General features: G+C 40.9%; 1 protein-coding gene across 3 annotated transcripts in view; it reads left to right on the top strand.

Annotated features, from left to right (window-relative positions):
• Positions 1 to 20,852, top strand: part of lrp8 (low density lipoprotein receptor-related protein 8, apolipoprotein e receptor) — a 191,447-nt gene that overhangs the window by 153,793 nt on the left and 16,802 nt on the right. For all 3 annotated transcript variants that reach the window (XM_085250986.1, XM_085250985.1, XM_085250987.1), the window contains exons 10-14: positions 5,433 to 5,604; positions 8,860 to 9,084; positions 10,663 to 10,781; positions 12,130 to 12,269; positions 19,001 to 19,142. In XM_085250986.1, the coding sequence (XP_085107112.1) occupies positions 5,433 to 5,604; positions 8,860 to 9,084; positions 10,663 to 10,781; positions 12,130 to 12,269; positions 19,001 to 19,142 (798 nt within the window). The remainder of the gene's footprint in view (positions 1 to 5,432; positions 5,605 to 8,859; positions 9,085 to 10,662; positions 10,782 to 12,129; positions 12,270 to 19,000; positions 19,143 to 20,852) is intronic.

The following is a 20,852-nucleotide window of genomic DNA, read 5'->3' as shown; positions in this document are numbered from 1 at the left end:
GATGTTAATTCCTTTCTACTCTCTATTTACATACATTGAGAATGGAACTTTTAACTGATTGACTTACACAGCAAATTACTTTTCGGCGAGAGAGAAAGGAGTGTTATTAGTAATTACGGTCTGAGGTTAAGTCATTACAGGGTAAACTGGTCTGATAATGAGTGCTTAAAGCAGAAAACAGACCTTCACTTCTAACCTAAGTGGCATAAAAAACAGCATTGATTGCTTTGTGTCTCTGTGTGGGAATCTTTATTACTGTTAGGTAGACCAAACATCCTTATTGGAGGCCAGGCCATTTATAAGATGGCAGCATGGAGAAGCAGAAGAGAAATGAGATAGATACTTACGCGGTATATGACTTATTTCTCTGCTCGTGTATACATACTGTTCATCATTACATAGCATAGCCAAAGGAGACAAAAAAAGAAGTCTGAAATGTGACTGGATGGATTCCTGTTTAAGTTGAGGATTGTTTATTCAGAGGAACAAATCGGGTTGGGACCATAAGTACAGGGATGCCTGTTTTGTGAAGCTGAGGTAATTTGGATTTAATGAAGCTGCATTTTGCTTATGAACTCATTTCTAGACTCGCACGTGCGCAGCAACAGAAATCACCGTACATGTACACAGCGCATAAGTAGTTATTTTGAGGAGTCACGTCATGATTTCTACACAAATGCAATTCCCCTGCGACTGACTGGTTAGGAGGAATGTCACGTTCTGCGATGAGATAGGAAACGAACCCGGTGCCAATATCATATGCACATATTGAAGTTCAGAAGCTGTCATACTCATATCATCTGAAGGTTATTAAAGTTGCATATAAGTCCATTTTTAGATATGCTGTTGCTGTGAGTTGAGTCTGTGTAGGTAATTGTGAAAACGCTACGATGTGTTTGGTGTACAGTAACTGCGTTTCATTTATAATCCTAGAATGCGCTTTCTGTCTCTGCAGATTCATTTCAGAGTAATACACAAGTGTTACACCAGCAGTGCTAATTCAAAGTAACATCTCAGGCTGGAGTCATGATGTGACTTCTTTTCTCAGCTCTGTGTGTGTGAGCATTATATGGCAGAATCCAGGAAATTGACCAGATAGTCTCGTTTTTAGCTAATGGCAGCAAAGCAGGATGTACACACTGACGGGGTGAACCATACATGCGTGCATACTTGCAAATTAGGCCAGTCATGGCAGACGGCTGTCCCTCCCTGGTTCTGCCGGAGCTATAAATAAAACTGAATTGAATTTGATATTTTATCCTCCGGAGTTTGTCACTTGTTCACTACAATTAGCAAATCTAAGTTGTAACAATAAAATTAACTTCGTACTAATTAACACAGGCTTATTGGCTGTATTAAAAAAAACCCTATTTAAAATACTTCAATTAAAGTCTGTGAAATTAAAAGAAATATAAATGAATACAATGGCGAAGGGTGTAACAGCTGTGGGACTACATAACAGGTACACTCGATAAATGCACGACAGGCTGCGGCAGTGATGCAGAGGAAAGTTACAAACTGCCTTTGGTCCAAAGTGTTGTGTTATTTTTCTGTTCTCTTGTTTCGTTCACTTGTGTCTCGTCATCTCTCTCATCTGTAGTGTACTGCAGGCTTCACCTCAGAGCTGAGAACAATTTGTACCTTTCTTGACAGTTTGATTACACACTTCTCAGAAAGGTTTTAAAGGACTGGACAAATTCTTTTTCCCCCCCATTGTCAGAAGATTTTGCCACAGGACCAAAAATGTTGCTGAATAATGTCAAAACTCATCAAAAGTTGTGTCTTGTCTTCAATTATGATGTTATTTAGCATTTAATTCTGTTTGTCTGGAAAGAAACTGGTCAAATTAAACCAGAATTAAGGTTCAAATTTACACATCTTTATTCTCCTACTTTAACTGATCTATTAAGCACATCAGTGTTCTCATCATGAAAGTCCAGGCACCGACAATTTTTTATATATAAAATATAAATAAAATATAAAATATAAGCACATGTGGCCTTTAACCACAAGAATAACGAAGTGTTATGTAAGCGGCTTTGTGTTAACGAATGACAGGAAAGTTGAATGACTTTTGACACAGCTGTCGATGGGAAGTTCATTTCTGTTCTCCGCTGTCGCATCTGTTCGTCATTATGTAGCACGGTTTGTAAGTCTTAACAACAAGTCTTAACAAGCACTTCTGACCTTGACGTGCGTGCATTTTTCCAGACATACCATCATCCTATTTACCTCCTCTAGTGCTGGCCAGTTCACAAAAGCTGCAGCTAAACATCGCTGTCAGCCTGCAGAATTTCTCACCATTATTTCTGACCTTTCTGTCTGTCTTTTTTTGGGGGGGATTTCTTTTTTTATTTACCTCTTACTTTGTGAAGCTCACAACATAAACACCTGGAAATCAGTGCTCCTGCAGCATCTAACAGTGTTTCCCAGGCTGCACTTATCCTTTTGCAGCTTTATCTTAATTGGCTGATGGGGCAGAGCAGCCCTAAACGAGCACTGCAGATTAAAATATATTTACGGAACCATGTTGCTGTTCAGATAGCTGACTGTAGCTTTGCAGTATCTTGTAGAAGAGATAATCTTGCACTTTTTGATGACATCTGTAGTGCTGGGGCCTTTTGGAAAACAGTGACTCAGCTTCTTTTTTTCTTTTTTTAAAAAATAAACTTCAGAAGGACATATTGCTGTGACAACACCGATGAGGGATAAGAGATATTGTCGTGAAAAAGTGAGTCTGTGGGGATTGATGAAAGACATGTCGGAGTTATCCATGTCCTCATTATACAGGCTTCAAAATGTTCTTACTTTTCTCTCTCTTTTTCCCACTTTCCCATGTTTTCACTTGTTTTGTTGATGGCTTTTTCCTTCGTCCTTCCTTAATTACATCCTCTTAATGATCTTTTCTCCCTGACTTTACCTGCATTTGTCAGATTTACTTGCGCTTGCCTGTTCCTTTGTCTCTCTCTCGCTTTCTCGCTCACTCGCCCTCTCAGCAGGGGAAATTGATGATTACAAACCCAGTAGTAAGAGAAAAATGATTGGATCCTAGCAGTAGTAGAACTGTAATATTTTCTCCTTGTGCAGTGGCCTGTAATAAACCAGGGCTGAGGAAACCTGTCAAAGCACGGTTGAGTCTGTGTGAAAGTAGGAGTTTGTGCTGTCTGTGCACGCTCGAACGTTGCTTCCGGCCGGCTTTGTCTTGTTTGAATGCTGTTTTGATTTTTGTGGACAGTGGAGAATAAAGATGACGTGACAGCTAGGACAGAGAACAAACGTGAAAAAACGTGCTGGAAAATGTAATGGGAGTGGCAATCCAGGACACACCAGTGCTGCTAAATTAAAAGAAACATTGATGTCTTATTAGCTGCACTGTAGTGAGAGTCCAGGACTACATTTCTTGTATTTTAGGTTGAAAGTGCTTGATGACAAAAATATAGATGTCACAGCAACTCCCATGCTCACAAACTAAGGTATCTCTGTGTGCTAGAGTTGACCTTGTCACCTACCTAGAATTATTCAAATGCTTGAGCCATCCTCACCTTCAGTCAGCTGAAGTGTGTCCGCTACCAAGTAACTAAGTGCCAGTGAACGCCACATCCTGAATGCCCCTGAAAAAGAGAACCCAGCAATGCACTGTTGTACTTAAAATAGACTGTGGCATGGCTCTTGTTGGGTCACTTCACTAACAAGAGTAATGTAACTTTTTCCAACAGTAGGACACCACACTTGCATCTTTATTCCAAAACAATAGTCTTTAAAAAGGGGTGTGTGTTTTCCACGTGGACTGAATCATACCACATACATCATTTTCCCTGTTGTGCATAATTGTGTGAAAAACTCACTCAATAATATGATGTTGTTCTAAAATCTGTGTGTAGATGGGAAACATTATTTTAAAGGGGTTGTTTGGATACATAATTTATGTTCACATCATCAAAAATACATGCTTTAAAGACCTAAATAGTACAAATGCAAAGTACAGTTGGCTTACATTATGTTCCCTTTTGGGAATAAGGCTAAACACTCAGCACTACCCACGGTATCTTTGTACACAACAGTATGTAGGTTATTAGACTGGTGAAGAATAGCAAAGGGAAACACTAGAACAGCCTATTTTGTATGTGTGTTAACAAAATGTCACAATGTTCCCAGGAATGGGCGTCCCAATAAATTCCTCTTAAGGTCAGGCCATGCAATGCCCAGAGAAATTGCTTAAAACCCCAAGAGCTACATCTCAGACTTTAAAAAACCCTATTAGGGTGTTAAATGTCAAAGTTCATGACAGTTCATGATGCCACAAAAAGATTGAACAAGTGTGGCGATAGCCTCTTCTCTTAAGAAAGACAGCGGCAAACACACCTTAGCTTTACAGAGTTCATCTGAGGAAACCACAAGACTTCTGGAACCATGTCCTGTGGACAGATGAGAACAAAGTGGAAATGTTTGGCCATAATGCACAGCCCCACGTTTGGCAAAAACCAAACACGACATAATCAACACAAACACTTCATACCAACTGTCAAGCACGATGCTGTATACCAAAGTATTTTAGAATCAAATATGAGGCCATCTGACTGACAGCTAAAGCTTTACCCAAATTCAGTCATGCTACAAGACAATGATGTCAAACACAGCAGCAAATCTATAACAGAATGAAAAAGAAAAGAATGAAGGTGTTGCAAAGGTCCAATTAAGGTCATCCAGACCTACACCCGAGTTATGCATCATCCTGCCAAAACTCAATGAACTGAACCAACGTTGTGAACAGTCAACCAAAGTTCTTCAGTAGCTTCAAGTTATTGCGAAGGTGATTCTACAAGCTACTGAATCATGAAGAGTACTTAGTTTCTCAGAGGACTGCATAGAGTCCTATCAGAACTTCGGCTTTCGTGTGATTGTGTAGATTTGAAAACTGTGGAGCAACGACTGCAAAGGCTCTGTCACCTCTTTGCTTGAGGCATGACCTTGAGACATGTACAGTAAGAGGCCTTCACCAGTGGGTCTGTGAGACTGGGAAATATTGGTGAATATAAATGAATAAGACTGGTAATACAAGCTAGGGGCCGCCCATTAAGAGCCTTGATCAAACAACCATAAACTGAATTCTAAAATGAGGCACGATGCCAATGCAGAGAGGCCAGGACTGGAGTGATGTGCTCATACTTTCGGTTCTAGTCAGCAGTCTAGCTGCAAATGCCTATAACAGTACAGATTCACAAGTTCAGCTTTCACGTACAGGTATTTTGCAAGGGTAACAAACATTTCCCTGTGACATACCAAGAGCAAAAGCAGTACAAACGGCCCATATTTGGTAGGTTCCTAATTTAGAGTCACAGCAGTGGGTTACAGGGCAGATGAGCTGTTCTGTATAACTTCTCTGTCCAGTGGTTTCATTGATGGTAACATAAACATCTTTCCTTTTCCAACAGGAAAGAGTCCGTACCTGCTGTTCACTAACCGTCATGAAATCCGTCGTATTCACCTGCTGAAGAGTGAGTACACACAAGTGGTCCCTACACTGAAGAATGCCGTGGCCCTGGATGTGGACGTGTCCACCAACAAGATGTTCTGGTGTGATCTGTATCATCAGAAAATATACAGGTACACACACATACAGCACGCACACACAATGACAAGTTATATTTATTTTTTAAATTATTTATTTAACCCTATCAGGTACTGCTACACAGAACTGAAAACGCACTAGATTTTGCTGGATCATTCTGTTTAATCGACAGAAAAATGATCTATAATTGTATATTTCAGTGTAATTATTGAAATGCTGTAAATGATGTGTATATATTCTGTCTATAAAGGCAGAGGAAGCCCATATAAAACGATGAAAGCCACTGTATAGACGCAGGACCTTAAAGTTAGATAACTCACTTTTGTCATTCTTCAGCCAACATGTTCATTATCTTTCTCCTCTATCCATCCATCTTGTGTGCTTCAACCTGTCACACCTTCTGGTAGTGAGTCAGCCGCACCTGTTTGTCCTTCACACACACTGTGTGAGTCTGTGTGTGTGCACATATCATAGCTTTGCACATACATTTGTGTGTGTGTTTGTGTCACCCTGATGGCTGACAGGTTGTGGGAGGGGCTTTCTATCATCTCAGCTGAGCCATATGCTCTCACTAATTTCACTGCCTCAATAATCGCTGCCATTATTCATCTCCATACACACACATTCACACGCAGACATTTTCCCACACAAACTTGGTAACACAGTCAAGGGCTTGTGACAGGGAACGGACAAATGAACTCATTTTTCACAGCGAAGTCTATTTTTCGATGCCGTAAATAAACTCACATATCAAAAGTTGCTTTAAGTAGCAAACAGCAAGGGAAGTTATACAGCTTAATCTACTTGGCGTTGTCCTTGATGGTGTTTTCTTTTCTCTAATCTTTCAAAGCAAAATCTTCTGCACTTGCACCCTAGTGCATAGCATCAGAATCAAGTTTTCCTGCTGTTTAGAATATCTGCTCTTTTTGACATTACCATATGTTTTCTTTTCTCCTGTAACGCCACAGTAGAATATATGTAAGCAAATTGTCCAAGTTGCCTTGGTGACAGATCTTAACCCCAGGTAGAGATGAAATTAGAAATCGGAGCTTATTAGGTTGGACTACTATCAGTAAATTGTGGGGTTTTTTTTATTTATTTTGTTTTGTTCCCTGATAAGGTGATATACGAAATAGTTAGGCTTATTAAAGTCTGCACTACTCATTCACCCTCAATGTGATAATGTGGTTTTCCAGACTAATTCATAGTGATTAGCATGCCACGGGTCGATGACTTGTTACCTTCTCCCAATGATGGAGATGTCTGTTGCAAACAATGGTTCAACCAATTAAACATGCAATCTGCTCAGTGGACTTGGACTCATCTGTCTCTGTCTTATTCTTCACTGTGCCCGAAGCCTCTGTTCAGCCCACCAACCTGTTCAACCTAAGTCTATGTGAAGATTTTCTAACTCAAATTAAGGACATAGTGAAATTAGAGTGAGTAAAAGAATATAAAGTGGATATAAAACATCTTCATAGCACTGTCAAAATATCTGGATTTGTGATGTTGAGAAAATATGACCCCAAGAAAAATGACTTCAGAACTTTGTCCATTTTTAATGTGACATGCATAAATTAAAAGCCATGGTCCAGAAAGAGCTTATAAAGCGTTAACGAGATCTCATGATTTAAAGGTATCAGTCAGGAGAAGGGTACACAAGAATGTCCAAGCTGTAAAATATACCATAAAATACATTGTGTTTTACTCAAAATGGATGGAAATATGAGCAGTTCCAATACTGATACCAATTTGGCACAAAAACTTAAAGCAGCTGCTAGATGAAAATGATGAGGAATTTCACCCTTTAGCACAACAATGACCCAAATCATCCAATTCTACAAAAGAATGTCTTCACCTGATGATTAAAGTTTTGGAAAGACTTAAACCTGAATCCAAATCAAAACCTGTTGGGTGACCTGACGATGATTTGTGGTACTTTTGCAAAGAAGACTGTTAAGTATTGCCAAATCAAGAGACTCAGTGCTGTGGCAAACTCCTAGCCAAAAAGACTGAACGGTGTAGTAAAATCAAAAGAGGTATTTAACAGTATTTTAGTCTAAGGCTGCGCACATTTGTGCAGCCAGGTAATAGTAAGTTTTTCAGTGATTGTCCCCCACCCAAATAGAATTGAAGAGTGACTGTGAATTGTGCAGGTTAAACTTTAAAGGTGGAAATGATTTTCTTAAATCGTTTACCTTGATCTCATTTTCTTCATTTTTATACATCATGAAAACCTGACGTGTTGAATTTTTATATCTGCTGTGTTCGTAAAAAATTAAATATTGGAGAAATTGAACAAGAGATTAAACCGAAAACATGTTTTAGTGGAACTCGCGATTACTCAGTATCAAAGAACAGAATGTAATGCAAAAGAAAACTGTTTCAAATTGAATTTGTGTCAAATGTAATTTTTGTTCTGGCATTTTCAGTAGAGTTCAGTAGCTGCATGCTGCATCAATAACACGATGGGTTTCCTTCATGTCCACAATGCTTGAGCCGTTTTACCCTCGAGGGTGAAACAGTGTGGCGTTGGATCCATGTTGCAAACCCTGAGGCACTCTTGAGAACCCATAGATTATCTATCACACTCACACAATAACATCCCACACTCACCTGACTGTAAAGATGATGACATTTGGGTTGACAAAATGTAACAGTGAGCATCTCCAAGCTCTGACTACCAGTCAACCTTCTTCTTTAGTTAAGATGCACCTCCCGTCTCCTCTTACTCCTGTAGGCGTTGCTAAAATGTGAAGGCACTGTGCAACTTGGGACATTGCTTGTCCCAACCTTTTATCAAGCATTTTTTCTTCCATCTCGCTCTTGCATTCATATATTGTCGAGGCAGTAATCTATTAAGTTTTAACATTTTTCACCAGTAAAGGAAATGTCAGTGGGGAATGGGGATAGAAGAGTTGACAGAGTAAGTGGACGGAGGAGGAAAATCAAAGAAACTGAAGACAAGAAAGGGACACTCGGTTAAAGGGGAGATATAGGCATGTGGTGCTGATAGAAAAAGACAGACTCATTCTCCCTGGGAGGCTGTGTTTGGTGTGAAGGCTGAAGTTGTTATAAAGGTGTCAGGATTGGGTGCCCCTCACACCTGAATAGAGTGAAGAATCTATGTTCCCAACAAGATATCTAAGCCACTCACAATCAAGTCATTCCTCCCAAGGAAAGGAAGCCAGACGGTAGTAAATCCATCGTGCCAGCACCTCTGTGATGGATTAGGCTTTTATAATTTCCAGATTACTTACTGATACATTTCCTTTCCATCCGCCCACCAGCGCTTACATCAACAAGGCCAGTGACTCATCACAGCAGGTGACGCTCATCGATTCGCTCCACTCCCCGGAGGGCCTTGCTGTCGACTGGGTCCACAAGAACATCTACTGGACGGACTCAGGCAATAAGAGCATATCTGTCGCTACGGGAGATGGCAGGAAAAGGAAAATGCTCATAACCACCGAGCTGAACGAGCCACGAGCCATCGCTGTGGATCCGCACCAAGGGTGAGTTGGGTTAGTTTTAGGGTAAAAGGATTTTGAAAAGATGCACAAAGGAGCAAAAGATTGCAAAGGAGTTGAGCAAAAAGGCAGGAAGGAGGGAGGGCGAGTAAGAGGTCCTACTGTCATTGTGTGTGTGTCTGTAAAAGCCAGTGTTGTTATAGTAGAAAGAGATTGGGTGTAGAAGTTGGCCTAAAGTCAGTAAAGGCTATTTGTAGCACTGAGCCCATCTGTTAGATTAAGCACTTTAACAGTTTTCTTGAGATGGGATGTAACACTTTGTCTTCCCTTTCTAACTCTTTCCATTTGTCTCGGGTGCCTTGAGCTCCCCAAAGACGTCTTTTCACAGCTCTACAAAGCTAGACTAGCATGAAATGCATGCAAATGAAGCCACGATTTCAGTTTTATCATGGACACACATATTCAGATAAGGTCCAAGTTTCCAGTACCTGCTGTTTTGCACAGTGCTTTCCCTTTTATGTTTTCAATGCCTGTCTTACTAATAATACAGTCATTTTGCAAAGAAAATGAGAGAAGATGTCTGTGGAACATCGTGTGACGGAGTACAGTTGATTTTGTCAGTTAAGAGTTTTTCAGAACAATTGACATTGCATATTAACCTCTCTTCACTGGTCCTAGCAAAGTTACTCCTTTCATTTCTGACACTGAACTGGCCGTGCCTTAATGATACAACATGTATATAAAGATGAACAATGGCATCTCTCACTGGTTTTGGACTGTATTTGGGTGATAAGCTGTATGTTAAGTTATCAGCTAATGCTAGCTAGACACACAGATAAGCTGCTAGTTATTAAGTAACAGACAAATAAAATACTAGCTTTCACTCACCAAAAGTAGAGCACACAGGAAGCCATATTATTTGTTAGATGATTGTATTAAAAGTTCAAAAGGTCACAAACACAGAAACAAAAAGGTCCAGTTCAATGACTTGAAGTAGCGGAAGTTGAAGCCTTGCCGCGAGTTGGTGCTACAACCGCCTGCATTCAAGCGTCACGCTCCACAGCACTAATAATTCACAACTTTAAGTATTAATACTTTAAGCCCCTATAAAGGGATGAAATGTAAAGATGTCACAAAGGTGGAAAATTACTTTTTATACCAAGCTAGAAACTTTTTTCACCCCTGCTCTAAAGCTAGGCACTCAGCCACAGATAGCCACACATTGGTTTCTGAAGTGCCATATTGTATTGAAGCTTTTGCCATCACCAGCTTGGTTGGCAAAAAACCCGAGTTGACAAGAAGTCAAGTGTGAAACCGCACAATCATTGGCTAATGACTTCTGATGGACAGCTATTAGCCATCAAGTGTGCGGTTTTTATATCATTTTGTAACATGGTTACAAAATATTTCAGTTGATATTTTATTCAGTATGACCCAAAACAAATGAGTAAAATCAGAAAGCCATTTCTCGTAGCCTTCTGTAAGACTTCAGGTCTCTTTTACAACCACAGCTATCACCATCTGGTGGCCCTCAGAGAGAATGCAGGCAGGTCACGTTGGCTTGATTTCTCAGCCTCCGAGGTTGCTGCTTCAATTTAATCTAACTTGTGTATCTTCCCGCAGGTTTATGTACTGGTCAGACTGGGGAGGTCAGGCCAAAATTGAGAAGGCTGGGATGAATGGAGTGGATAGACAAATTTTGGTGTCTGAACACATTGAATGGCCCAATGGAATAACTCTAGGTAAGGAAAAAAACATGTAGCTTTGAACATTCAAAGCCCACGGAAGAAGGATGAAAAGCTAGAAGATGATGCCCAGATAGAAAAAATCAATCAGCTCTGACAGCAGTTTTGTTAAAAAAAAAAAAAAAGGTTATTATGCTGACATTGCTTTTAGAGAGAGAGAGAAAAAAGTGTCTCGAGTGAATTCAACACAAAGAAAAAAAACAACACATGGAGGAAAGCCAGAGAGAGACAAACAGCACAAGTTGAGAGAAGAAAATAGTCTATGGGTGCTGAAACCCAAGTAGCTCTTATTGTTATATACCTCAGTTTGTGTCTGGCTCTCATCAATCAAGCCAGTGAGTATGAGGCTCCGAATTAATAAGCCAGACGCTCTGTGCTGTCGATACCTCCCCTCATCCCTTTCAACTCCCTCCGAAGCACCAGCCAATTCCTCTCAGCTGCCCTTGCCTGAGGAGAAATAGAAGCACACAGTCGCCACACTCTGTGGAATTGAGGTGTCGCCGCATCTGTATGAAAACAAATTATTTTTTGGAATAAGGCGAATGAGAGGTTTGGCGCCAGGCGGCTGTGGGAGAAAGGGTGAATTGTGTTCCCCTGGTCATTGATTTCATAGAGACCACCGAACAGTGCAGGTGATTGAGTCAGGAGAGGTGAATGGGGACCGAGAATCGTGTTAATTCTCTTCCCCCTTCAGTTTACTTTGGTGCTTTTATTGGATGCTTTTTTTTCATATACTTCCAGTGTTTTACCAATTTCGAATTGCTTATTGCACACAAAAGCTTAATTCTTTATTAATTACTAATTAAATTCTTGCTTTCTGTTTTTTAAATGTTTTTCTTAAAAGCATAATCTTAGAGTCTGGTGAAAAAAAGAGTAATACAGGGATTATTTCCTTTGCTGTTTAAATTCAATGTGGTGTTTCGATTTCAAAGTAAACACCACAACACTTTGCCGCTCGTAGCAAGGACACAACAATGATTTGGGCCTAATATAAATAATATAGCAGTGGCTGAAATGTGGAGTTATTTGAGATTTGCGAAACAGCAAAGTTTGTCTTTAAAATAGGTCCAGCAAGACTAATGAATCTGTTCAAGGGCATATATATTTTCTCCAGCAAAGAAGTCAAGCGGCAATATTACAATCACATCTGTGTTTTCTTAGTACGGGGCTGAGGTCGTCATGTCAAAGAAGATTGATTGTGTAGCTACTGGGCCATTACATCCATATACCCCTCACCCTGGGCCGTTTCACTCTGAGTGACCTCTCTCTCTCTCCATTCACCTTCTCCCCTACCCCCTCTTGATTTTGTTCTCTCTCGCTCTCCCCCTTCCCTGCATGTTCTCAGACTTGTCCAACAGACGACTTTACTGGGTGGACTCCAAGCTGCACCTGCTGTCCAGCGTGGATTTCAATGGTGACAACCGCAAAGTGCTGCTCTCCTCGCATCACCACCTGGGCCATCCCTTTGCCCTCACTGTCTTTGAGGTATAGCAGTTGAGAATTGAGATTCAAATGCAAAGAATCAGACCAGGCGGTAATGCCAGAGCTCTGGTCTGGTGCATACAGCTGTTTCTGTAATATGCATTTTTGAAAGTGTGCAGTGTTTTGTTTCGTTTCCAACCTTTTGGGCAAATTTTAGTTTATGCTAATGTAATAATTCATCATTAGACTATATCATCATACAGGGATATAGTTTCTGCTCTAGCTGTATACCTATTGAAATATATGCTGAACAGTTTATTAGGTACACCTTGCCACTAAGGGTTGGAGCTGGAAACATTCCTACGATTTTGGTCCATATTGGCATGAAGGCATCAAACAGTTAGATGTGAATCTTTTGTGCTACCACATCCCAAAGGTCCTTTTTTGGTCTGGTGACCGTGGAAGCCATTTTTGTATGGCGAACTCCCTGTCATTTTCAAGAAACCAGTTTGAGATTATTTGAGTGGCATGGTATGGAGAATTATGCTGCTGGAAGCAGCCATCAGAAGATGAGTACACTGTGGTCGTAAAGGGATGGATATGGTCACCAACAATACTCATAAGTTAGTAGAGGGTAGGGACCAACGAATGCCAAGAACTTTCCCCTGCACTATTTCATCACCACCAGACTGAACTGTTGATATAAGGCGGGATGGATTCTTGCTTTCATTTTATTTATGCCAAATTCTGACTTTACAATCCGAATGTAGCAGCAGAAACTAAGACTCATCAGATCGGGGATCATTATTCTAATCTTGTGTTGTCCAGTTTTGGTGAGCCTGTGTACGCTGTAGCCTCAGTTTCCTGTTCTTAGCTGACAGTAAAATATGTTCATGCGTAGGGTTTCTGTCTTGGTTAATGTCCTTGGTTAGATTAAATTTCTCAGTGTATGTCTTATATAATTTTGGTTTAGGGTTGGGTTTAATTTGAAATCAGTTTGCTTAAAGTTTCTTAAATAAATGTGAAGAATGCAGAACTCTTTTTAAGTATATATGGACATACACAGCACGCTTTTTCTTTATTTCCTAATAGAGTTAGTGGGAGGCTTTACCTGGAAGGTAAACAAGATCCAGAAGTTCTTATTTCACTCCCAAAATAAATAAACACACACACACACACCAAAGGGGTCTCAGATCAGTTATCGCTGCCTTGTAAGTGACAATCATATCTTGTCTGTTGATTCCCAACATGGTTGCGTATTTCTAGACTTGCAGTGAGCAAAATTTTAGCAGTGGGTTTTTAAGTATACTGTTTTGATGCCATTTATTACTATGCTTGTTCATCGTCATAAATGGAGGACTGACACACATTTTCAAAGTGTACTAGCGGTAAAAGACGTGCGAGAACTAGAGGGGGAGAGATGAGTCAGTGCAGGGACATGGCTGACTGACTGAAAAGAAATGGAGATGTTATAGAAGTATAGAAGCAGGATAAATCCAGAGAAGGAATTGTTGTTTGTTTGCTGACGAGTGTAGAGTCACAATAGAGTGCATCAATCAATAAAACTAATTTGGGTGTATTTATTGAGGTGGGAGGGAATCGGTACGTTAGGGCCCATCAAGCATAGATGATGGTGTGGAAGGTGGAAAACAACTGGAGGAGGGAGGAGAGAGCAAGGATGAAGGTGGGGAAAGTGGTAGGTGAAAATGTGATCAGTAAGTAGTGTTTGCTCCATTCCCCTCTTTGCTGCACACACTGTGTGTGATGATGGGAAAGCAAAGGGAAGAAGGGACATCCATCATGCCCAGCTGAGAGCGCGTGAGTGTGTGCGCGTCTGTGTGTTTGCGTGCAAAAGAGAGAAAGAAAACCGATGTTTCGAGCAGCAGTGAAAGTTCACCCCAGGAGATTAATAGCTCTCGGCTCTTCTGGTCTTTCTTCTGCTCTGGTTATGATATAGACCAAATTAAAAACCTTTAGCAGCACAGGAGGATGTCACGGTGCCTACAGACCGATAATGGGAAGTTTGTTACTTTTAGAATTGCATCGTTCAAATTTTGAACTAAAACACTGAACGTTTTTGATCATTCTGGCTTTAAGGAAATGCTCTAACAAGTAAGGCACCAGCTGTGATACTTCATAAAGATAGGATAGGATAAAAGAGCTACTGTTCTAGGCTACTGAACAGAAACAGAAACACGCTTGCAGCATCAGTAAGGAGGGACAGGATGGGGCATACTCCCAATAACAGAAGGCACAGTGCCCGTCCTGCAGATGTGATACAAGGTAAGCCTGCAGCATAGACCTGACCAGGACAAGCACACTTACTGCACAGTGCAGAAAATATGGAGTGCAGTGTACTGATATGCACTGATATAATTCATTTTAATGGAGAGAGACAGAATAAAGTCCTATAGAAAAGTTCCCAAGAAGCCTAAAGACTTTAGAGAGTTTCTGGCCAAAATCCCTCCTGAGATGTGTGCAAACCAACTCCATGAAACAACAAGACAGGAACTAAGTCATGTTTTGCTTGGGGATCAAATACTCAATTACATACTAATCAGTTTAGAACTTTTATGTGATGTGTTTTTTCTGTATTTTTGGTTGATGTTACGTCGCTCTCTTTAAAATGAATCTACCATTTGTAGCCATTTGTAGATGGATAGCAAAGGCAAGTCTATACCCAAGTTTACACTGAATGAACAGACTCCTAGTGTGAAGATGCTTTGCAGGGACAACATTTTCTCCAGCCGAAACATAGCAATTTCAAACACAAGTTTTTATAGAATGAAAAAAGTGAAAGCTGTGGCCTGTGTGTCCTGCCTCAAATTCAGCAGAACAGTTGGAGTATTTTAAGGTGGACTGTGGAGCAAGAAAAACAACACCTCCAGCAAAGAGCACCTGCAAAGAATCATCTGTGTCGAGAATGGCAGAACACATTTCCACAGAGTCACTCATGCAAAATATTTAAAACTGGTGTCATCCATGCCCAGGAAGTTTGAGTTTTATTAAACGTAAAAGAAGAGAGAGTAAAAAATATTACAGCATGCACGAGTTGCACAGTGTTGCTGTGGTAGGACTGTCGCCTCGCTTTAGTTGGTCTTGGGTTTAAATCTAGGCTGAGGCCTTTCTGTGTGGAATTTGCACGATCTACCTGTGGCTGTGTCGATTCCCTCCACATACTCCAGCTTCCTCCCACAGTTCACAGTCATGTATGGGGTTGGGTGAAGCTTAGGTTGGTGATTTTAATTGGTTGTAGGTGTGAATGTGAGCACGAATGGTTCTCTGCCCATAGTGTCTGTCCCTGAGTGGAAGAAAGTGGACTGGTGAATCAAATATTGGAGCCATGCTAACAAAGAGTGCACTTACTTGTGTTGCAGCTGATTCTTAAATAGTATAAATTAAGCAAACGTTAGTTTAACTCTTCCTATTCTTTAGTTAAAAACAAAGTAACTGTAAAATGTTCACATTTAGCTCATACACTGTTCGGTAAGTTTCAGTTAAGACAAATCCACAATAATAAGACCTGGGGGATCACATGTAAAACTTTGTGAAAACTGTAGAAACTTATTGTGAGCGGGAATTGTTGTGGGGACTGTGTAACCCCAAATCAGTCATCCTCACATGTTTTCTCGCATGCAGAGAAAATGTTTCTGACATTTAGCCACATTTGATTATGCACAAGCATAACAAAAACCACAAGCCCACAGCTCTTAAGCATCCATTTCTTTCACATGCACATCCATATAGCTGCTCTTCTGAGCATGTGAGATATGAGTTGTCAACTCATGTGCGGCGTACGGTTTATTCCAGCTCCTCATATTCCTGAGCGATACAGTGAACGCTACAAGTCATTACACTCGAGTGTGTCATCTGCAGACTTCGTTTTGATGCTGATGAGCGAACGGGTTTTCTCAGCACTGCAGAGAAAGATGCGGGGCCTCTGTATCAAACCCTGAACAGACACACGCATGTAAACTCTACCAGTTAGTGCCGACCGCCTGCCTACATGCCAAGCCCCGAGGAGATGTAGATCGCAGAAGCTTGCAGAGAGTAATGTTGTCTCTTTTTCAGCTCTTGACAGGAAGGAGATAGAAGAGAAGTAGTGGTTGAAAGAAATAAAAACTGGAGTAATATGTAAAGATTTAAATTTTAAAGGCTCTATGTGAAAACAGGGGCAGTCAAATGACATGTGATCAAAGCTTTATTTTCTAAAAACCTGACAAAGACGTCCGTCAGGCCCTCTCTGTCCACATCTACAGCCCAAATAAGAAAACTAGTCAGCTCACATAACTAGAGACACGTTGTAACGTGCACATGAGAAAAAATTCTCTTTTGCAGCTTATTGGAGATTAAATGATTTACCGAAAAAGCCCCCACATTATTTTTTCAGAACTTGGCTAATTATGCCAAAGAATGCAGATCAAACCCATAAAAAAAAAAATCAAATCAAATCCTCAACAGGCGAGTGGGTTGGCTTTGTTTGAGCTTTCATTTGTAGTTTTCATGCATAACATCCAGGTATCCAGTAGGCACCTGAAGCTCATCAGACAGATGTGTCAGACAGCCCCGACGCATATTCTTCTGGGATAGAATCGCAGCAAAATCATAAAGGGCTGCTTTCCCTCGACTCAAAAATGGCTCCATATAAATTTAGACGTGCTCTCACTCCCCCCGAGTTGCAGCTCCATCTGATGTGACGTGGCGCCATGTGTTCATGGGAGCAAGTCTGCGTGCGCTTTGTGTATAACTTCTGGCCTATCCTTCAAAACATAAAAGATGTACCTTGATCCTACAATTGAAGAGCACTGCCCTTCTCAGGTTTTGTGCTGCTGTTTGAAGCTTCAAGGTCACAAGCGGCGCGCGGAAAGATTGACAGTGGAGAAAGTAAAAAGGGGAAAACAATGTCAGAGACTGACTGCTGAGGTGGAAATCAAGACAGAGAGCGAGAGAAGCAAAAAGAAGAGATGGAATAATAGATTTGAGTAGTGTTTTATCAGCGTGGCTGATATTTGTCTTTCATTGTTTCAGAACTACTGTCATATGAGTAAAGGTTATCAGAACCTAAGTGAGGGAGAGATTGAGTGATAGAGAGCTCACTGAAAGATGGGGGGGGAAGGTGAGAGAGAGGTCAAGTCCACTGATAATACGGCACAAAAAGCATGGATGGCTGCTGTGACTAAGCCCCACACACGGACACACACGGACACACACATACCCGCACACCATACAAGTCTTGCAGGTCTTTGCCTTTAAAAAGATGATAAAAATACATCCTCCCTGTAACGACGAAAAAACCTGCAGACACTCTTCCTGATTGGTCTCTCCGTCTCACACTCACCTCCTAAATTGTCTCTTCATTGTTTTATCGAGCTTTCCATGATATCAGCCTGTCTGTGTTTTCTCGTGCAGTCATTTGCTGCATTTTTCTGTTTTTTCTTAATTGATGTGTGCTTGCAAAGACAAAGCCGTCTGGGGTTGCTGTGGAAACCAAGTGCCGTGAGCACTTGTGCGGTTATATCGTGTAGTATCATTAAAGAGAATAATGAGCAGGTGTGAAAGAGCGGAAGGGAAATTGAGAAGGAAGCTGAGCTAGGACTACAAAGACACCGTACGCTCCGCCAAAGCAGTCACTACCTTCTGCTTTGGCACAAAGCTTAAACAGAGAGTCAAAGGTACAGACGTTTTTCCAATAAAACACCGGGGCTGTTTTTTTCTTATCAAGCATGCAACTTCCTTACAGACTTAAAACGGTGTTTTTACTGTTTTTTGTTGTTTTTTTTAAGTAAACACTGCTCCCCTTTTCACCCACCGAGCACAGAGTAGGTGGCTTATTTTAACTAAACCGTCTCCAAGAGATGCCACGCCTCCTCTGTGTCCTTGTATTTGTTAAGTAGCTGTTATAATTAGGGTGGTTAAAAATAGAAATTAGCAAAGAGTGCCACCTGGGCTTTCTTCTCTGGCAAATTGGAGTAATGTGACTGTGTTTTTAAGTTTATTTGGGGCTGATTATTTTTACCAGAGAAGAGAGAGACTGGCTATAATTTTAAATACCTGGAGTGCTGGAGGGTAAAGATGGTAGAATGGGGGCTAAATGGCATGTTTTGGGGGGGGTTATTGCATTTTTGAAAAATTAACCAGTTACCTTGGATATAAAACACCTCTCTATTCAAGTAAACCACAACACATCCTCAAATGTAATCGTAAATTTAATCAAATAGCCATTGTTGGGATGAGGACATTTCTTTGCAGCAGACTGGCTTTTTTTCTTCCTTTTTTTTTTTTTTTTTTAAATTAACGGTGACTACAATGAATATCAGTGCACAGCTTCTAAGCAGAGACAAATGGTGTTTATGAAAAGCCATTTATTCTAAAGTTGTATGCAGATTATGCTCATTTGCAGCATGTTTGCTCCATACTTGAGGTCTCACGGTTCTGAATTACAGAATCACTGGACTCTGAAAATGATTAGGAACAACAGCTTTATAAAACCCTAGAATGACGCCCTCTTTAGAGAAAACATTTTTGTAAGTGTTCTGTTACTGAAATATGAAATATATCTCGTCATCACTGCCATTTGATTAGGAAAGTGTCCGATCTCAAGTGGTACAGCGCAAGCAGTTCTGGATCTGCAACATGCATGTGGCTTTATAACATTATCTGTGGCATTAGCTGAGATATCTTTCATTTATTCTTCTTTTTTTTTTAATAGGTTGATCGTTAATCATCAAGGCTGGTTTAGGGCTTTTTATTTATTTGTGTATTTCTCAAGCTGACTTTGCTTTATTTTAACCCAGGATCGCGTGTATTGGACAGACTTGGAAGATGAAGCGATATACAGCGCCAACCGACTGACGGGACACGATGTGGCCAAGGTCGCAGAGGACCTTAACAACCCCCTGGACCTGGTGGTGTTTCATGAACAGAGGCAGCCCAAGGGTAAGAAGAAGAAACGCATAGAAGCTTAGCACAGGTGATCTAAGTGGGGCTGTCCCAGATGACCTCAAATAAGTCAAAATGTCTGTTTCGTTTTCAGTCTGTCATACTGCCCAGTCTCTGTCTAGGTGCTGTTTGCCACTCGTAAGCGTGCAGGATCTTGTTCGGTATAATGAGCAGGATTTTGGGGCGTATGTGCACACAGGATACACAAAATCTAACCTCCTTCCTGAGTACAAAGCATTGCATTATCAGCACATAGACACGAGGATCCACTTAGTGAAACGGTCTGAAACAATAAACAGATAATCTGATGAGTGTGATTAGACCGGTGGATGTGACGGGCACGTCAAAACGATGTGTTTGTCTTTTTTTTTTTTGCACTCTCGATGTGTGTGACTGCACGCACGCGTGTGTGCCTGTCAACACCTCTGCTTGTGAATACCTGGGTGTGTTTGACACTGCGTGCCAGAAATGTGTTTGTGCGAGTGTTTTCATGCTTTGTTTTCTCTCCTCACTCACTGAGCGCTCAGAAGCAATCTTGTCTGTGCGCCAGCAGGCAGCTAATTGCATTCCCTCATTAATAAATCAAGAGTCCTGGTCAAAAAAAGAAGTCACAGAATTGGAAAATGTTTTCTCCCAAATGCCAACAAAAGCAAGACAAAACACTGCAAGGCTAAGTGAAGGTGCACCGAGTAGCCCCCCCAAGCACACGAGTAGCATTGATAAGCAAAGTATTTGATAAAATGTGACCTCGACTGCAACGCTTGGTGAGTTCAGACTCCTCTCTGCCCTGTCTTTTACCGATTTATCTTTGTTTCTCTTACATTTTTGTATCATTTCTTATTTGTTAGTGTACTGCACCTAAGGAAAACCCCAGTGAGGAATATTATCTGTAAGTGTGGTTTGGTACAGTACTGTGCGTCTCCACATATTTCGAGGCGCTCAGATGTCTTTCATGTTTATCGACACACTTCCTTAAAAGAGGCTTTCGTCCGATCCTTCCCAAGTTGTGTCTGTTTTATTATTAATTTTTTGTGCGCTCAGTGGGTCTTTGAAGCCTAGGTTCACTCTTCTTAGTTGGAGACCAAAGAGAGGCAGTGCAGGAGGAGAAAGTGACGCTTTTATGGCTTAAAACCAACATAATTTTGTTGTTGTTATCATCTCGGTCCTTCTTTTTTCCTTCTTCATCCTCATCCTCATCATTTTCGTTCACTTTTCTCTTGCCTCCCTCTCTCTCCTCCTCTGTTTTCTTCTTTCCTTCCTACACTCTTCCTTAACCTTTTTTTCCCATCCTCCCCAGTTTGATGACTCCTTCCCAAACCTTTTACCACATTTGGAGCTTTGAGAACTTAGACAGCTGTTCTCATTACATAGTCATTATGCTGAGATACTGTACGTCAAGTATAAATGTATTCCCAGCTTATTAAAATCTCACTCTGTGTAGCAAGTGATATTGCTGTTTTTCCTGACAGCTGATGGCGTGCTGCTCTCCAAAGCTACATAAGAAATCAGGAAAGATTGCGACCTGACCTAATTCTCGCGCTTCCCCACATGACACAAAACTGCAGTGTTTTTCCATGAGTCTGCAACTGTGCTTAAGAAACTACATGTAAATTTTTTATTTGGGTTACAGAGATTAAAAGCAGTTGAGACTCTCCTGCATTCACCTACGCATCTCTAAAGTCAGCAAGAGGAAGTGTGTGGAATAAA

This window comes from Mchenga conophoros, linkage group LG17, assembly GCF_057382185.1.
Source record: "Mchenga conophoros isolate Kocher_MC1m ecotype Shallow Benthic linkage group LG17, M_conophoros_male_GT1.1, whole genome shotgun sequence".
Lineage (NCBI taxonomy): Eukaryota > Metazoa > Chordata > Actinopteri > Cichliformes > Cichlidae > Mchenga > Mchenga conophoros.
This window is presented reverse-complemented; position numbering and strand designations above follow the sequence as displayed.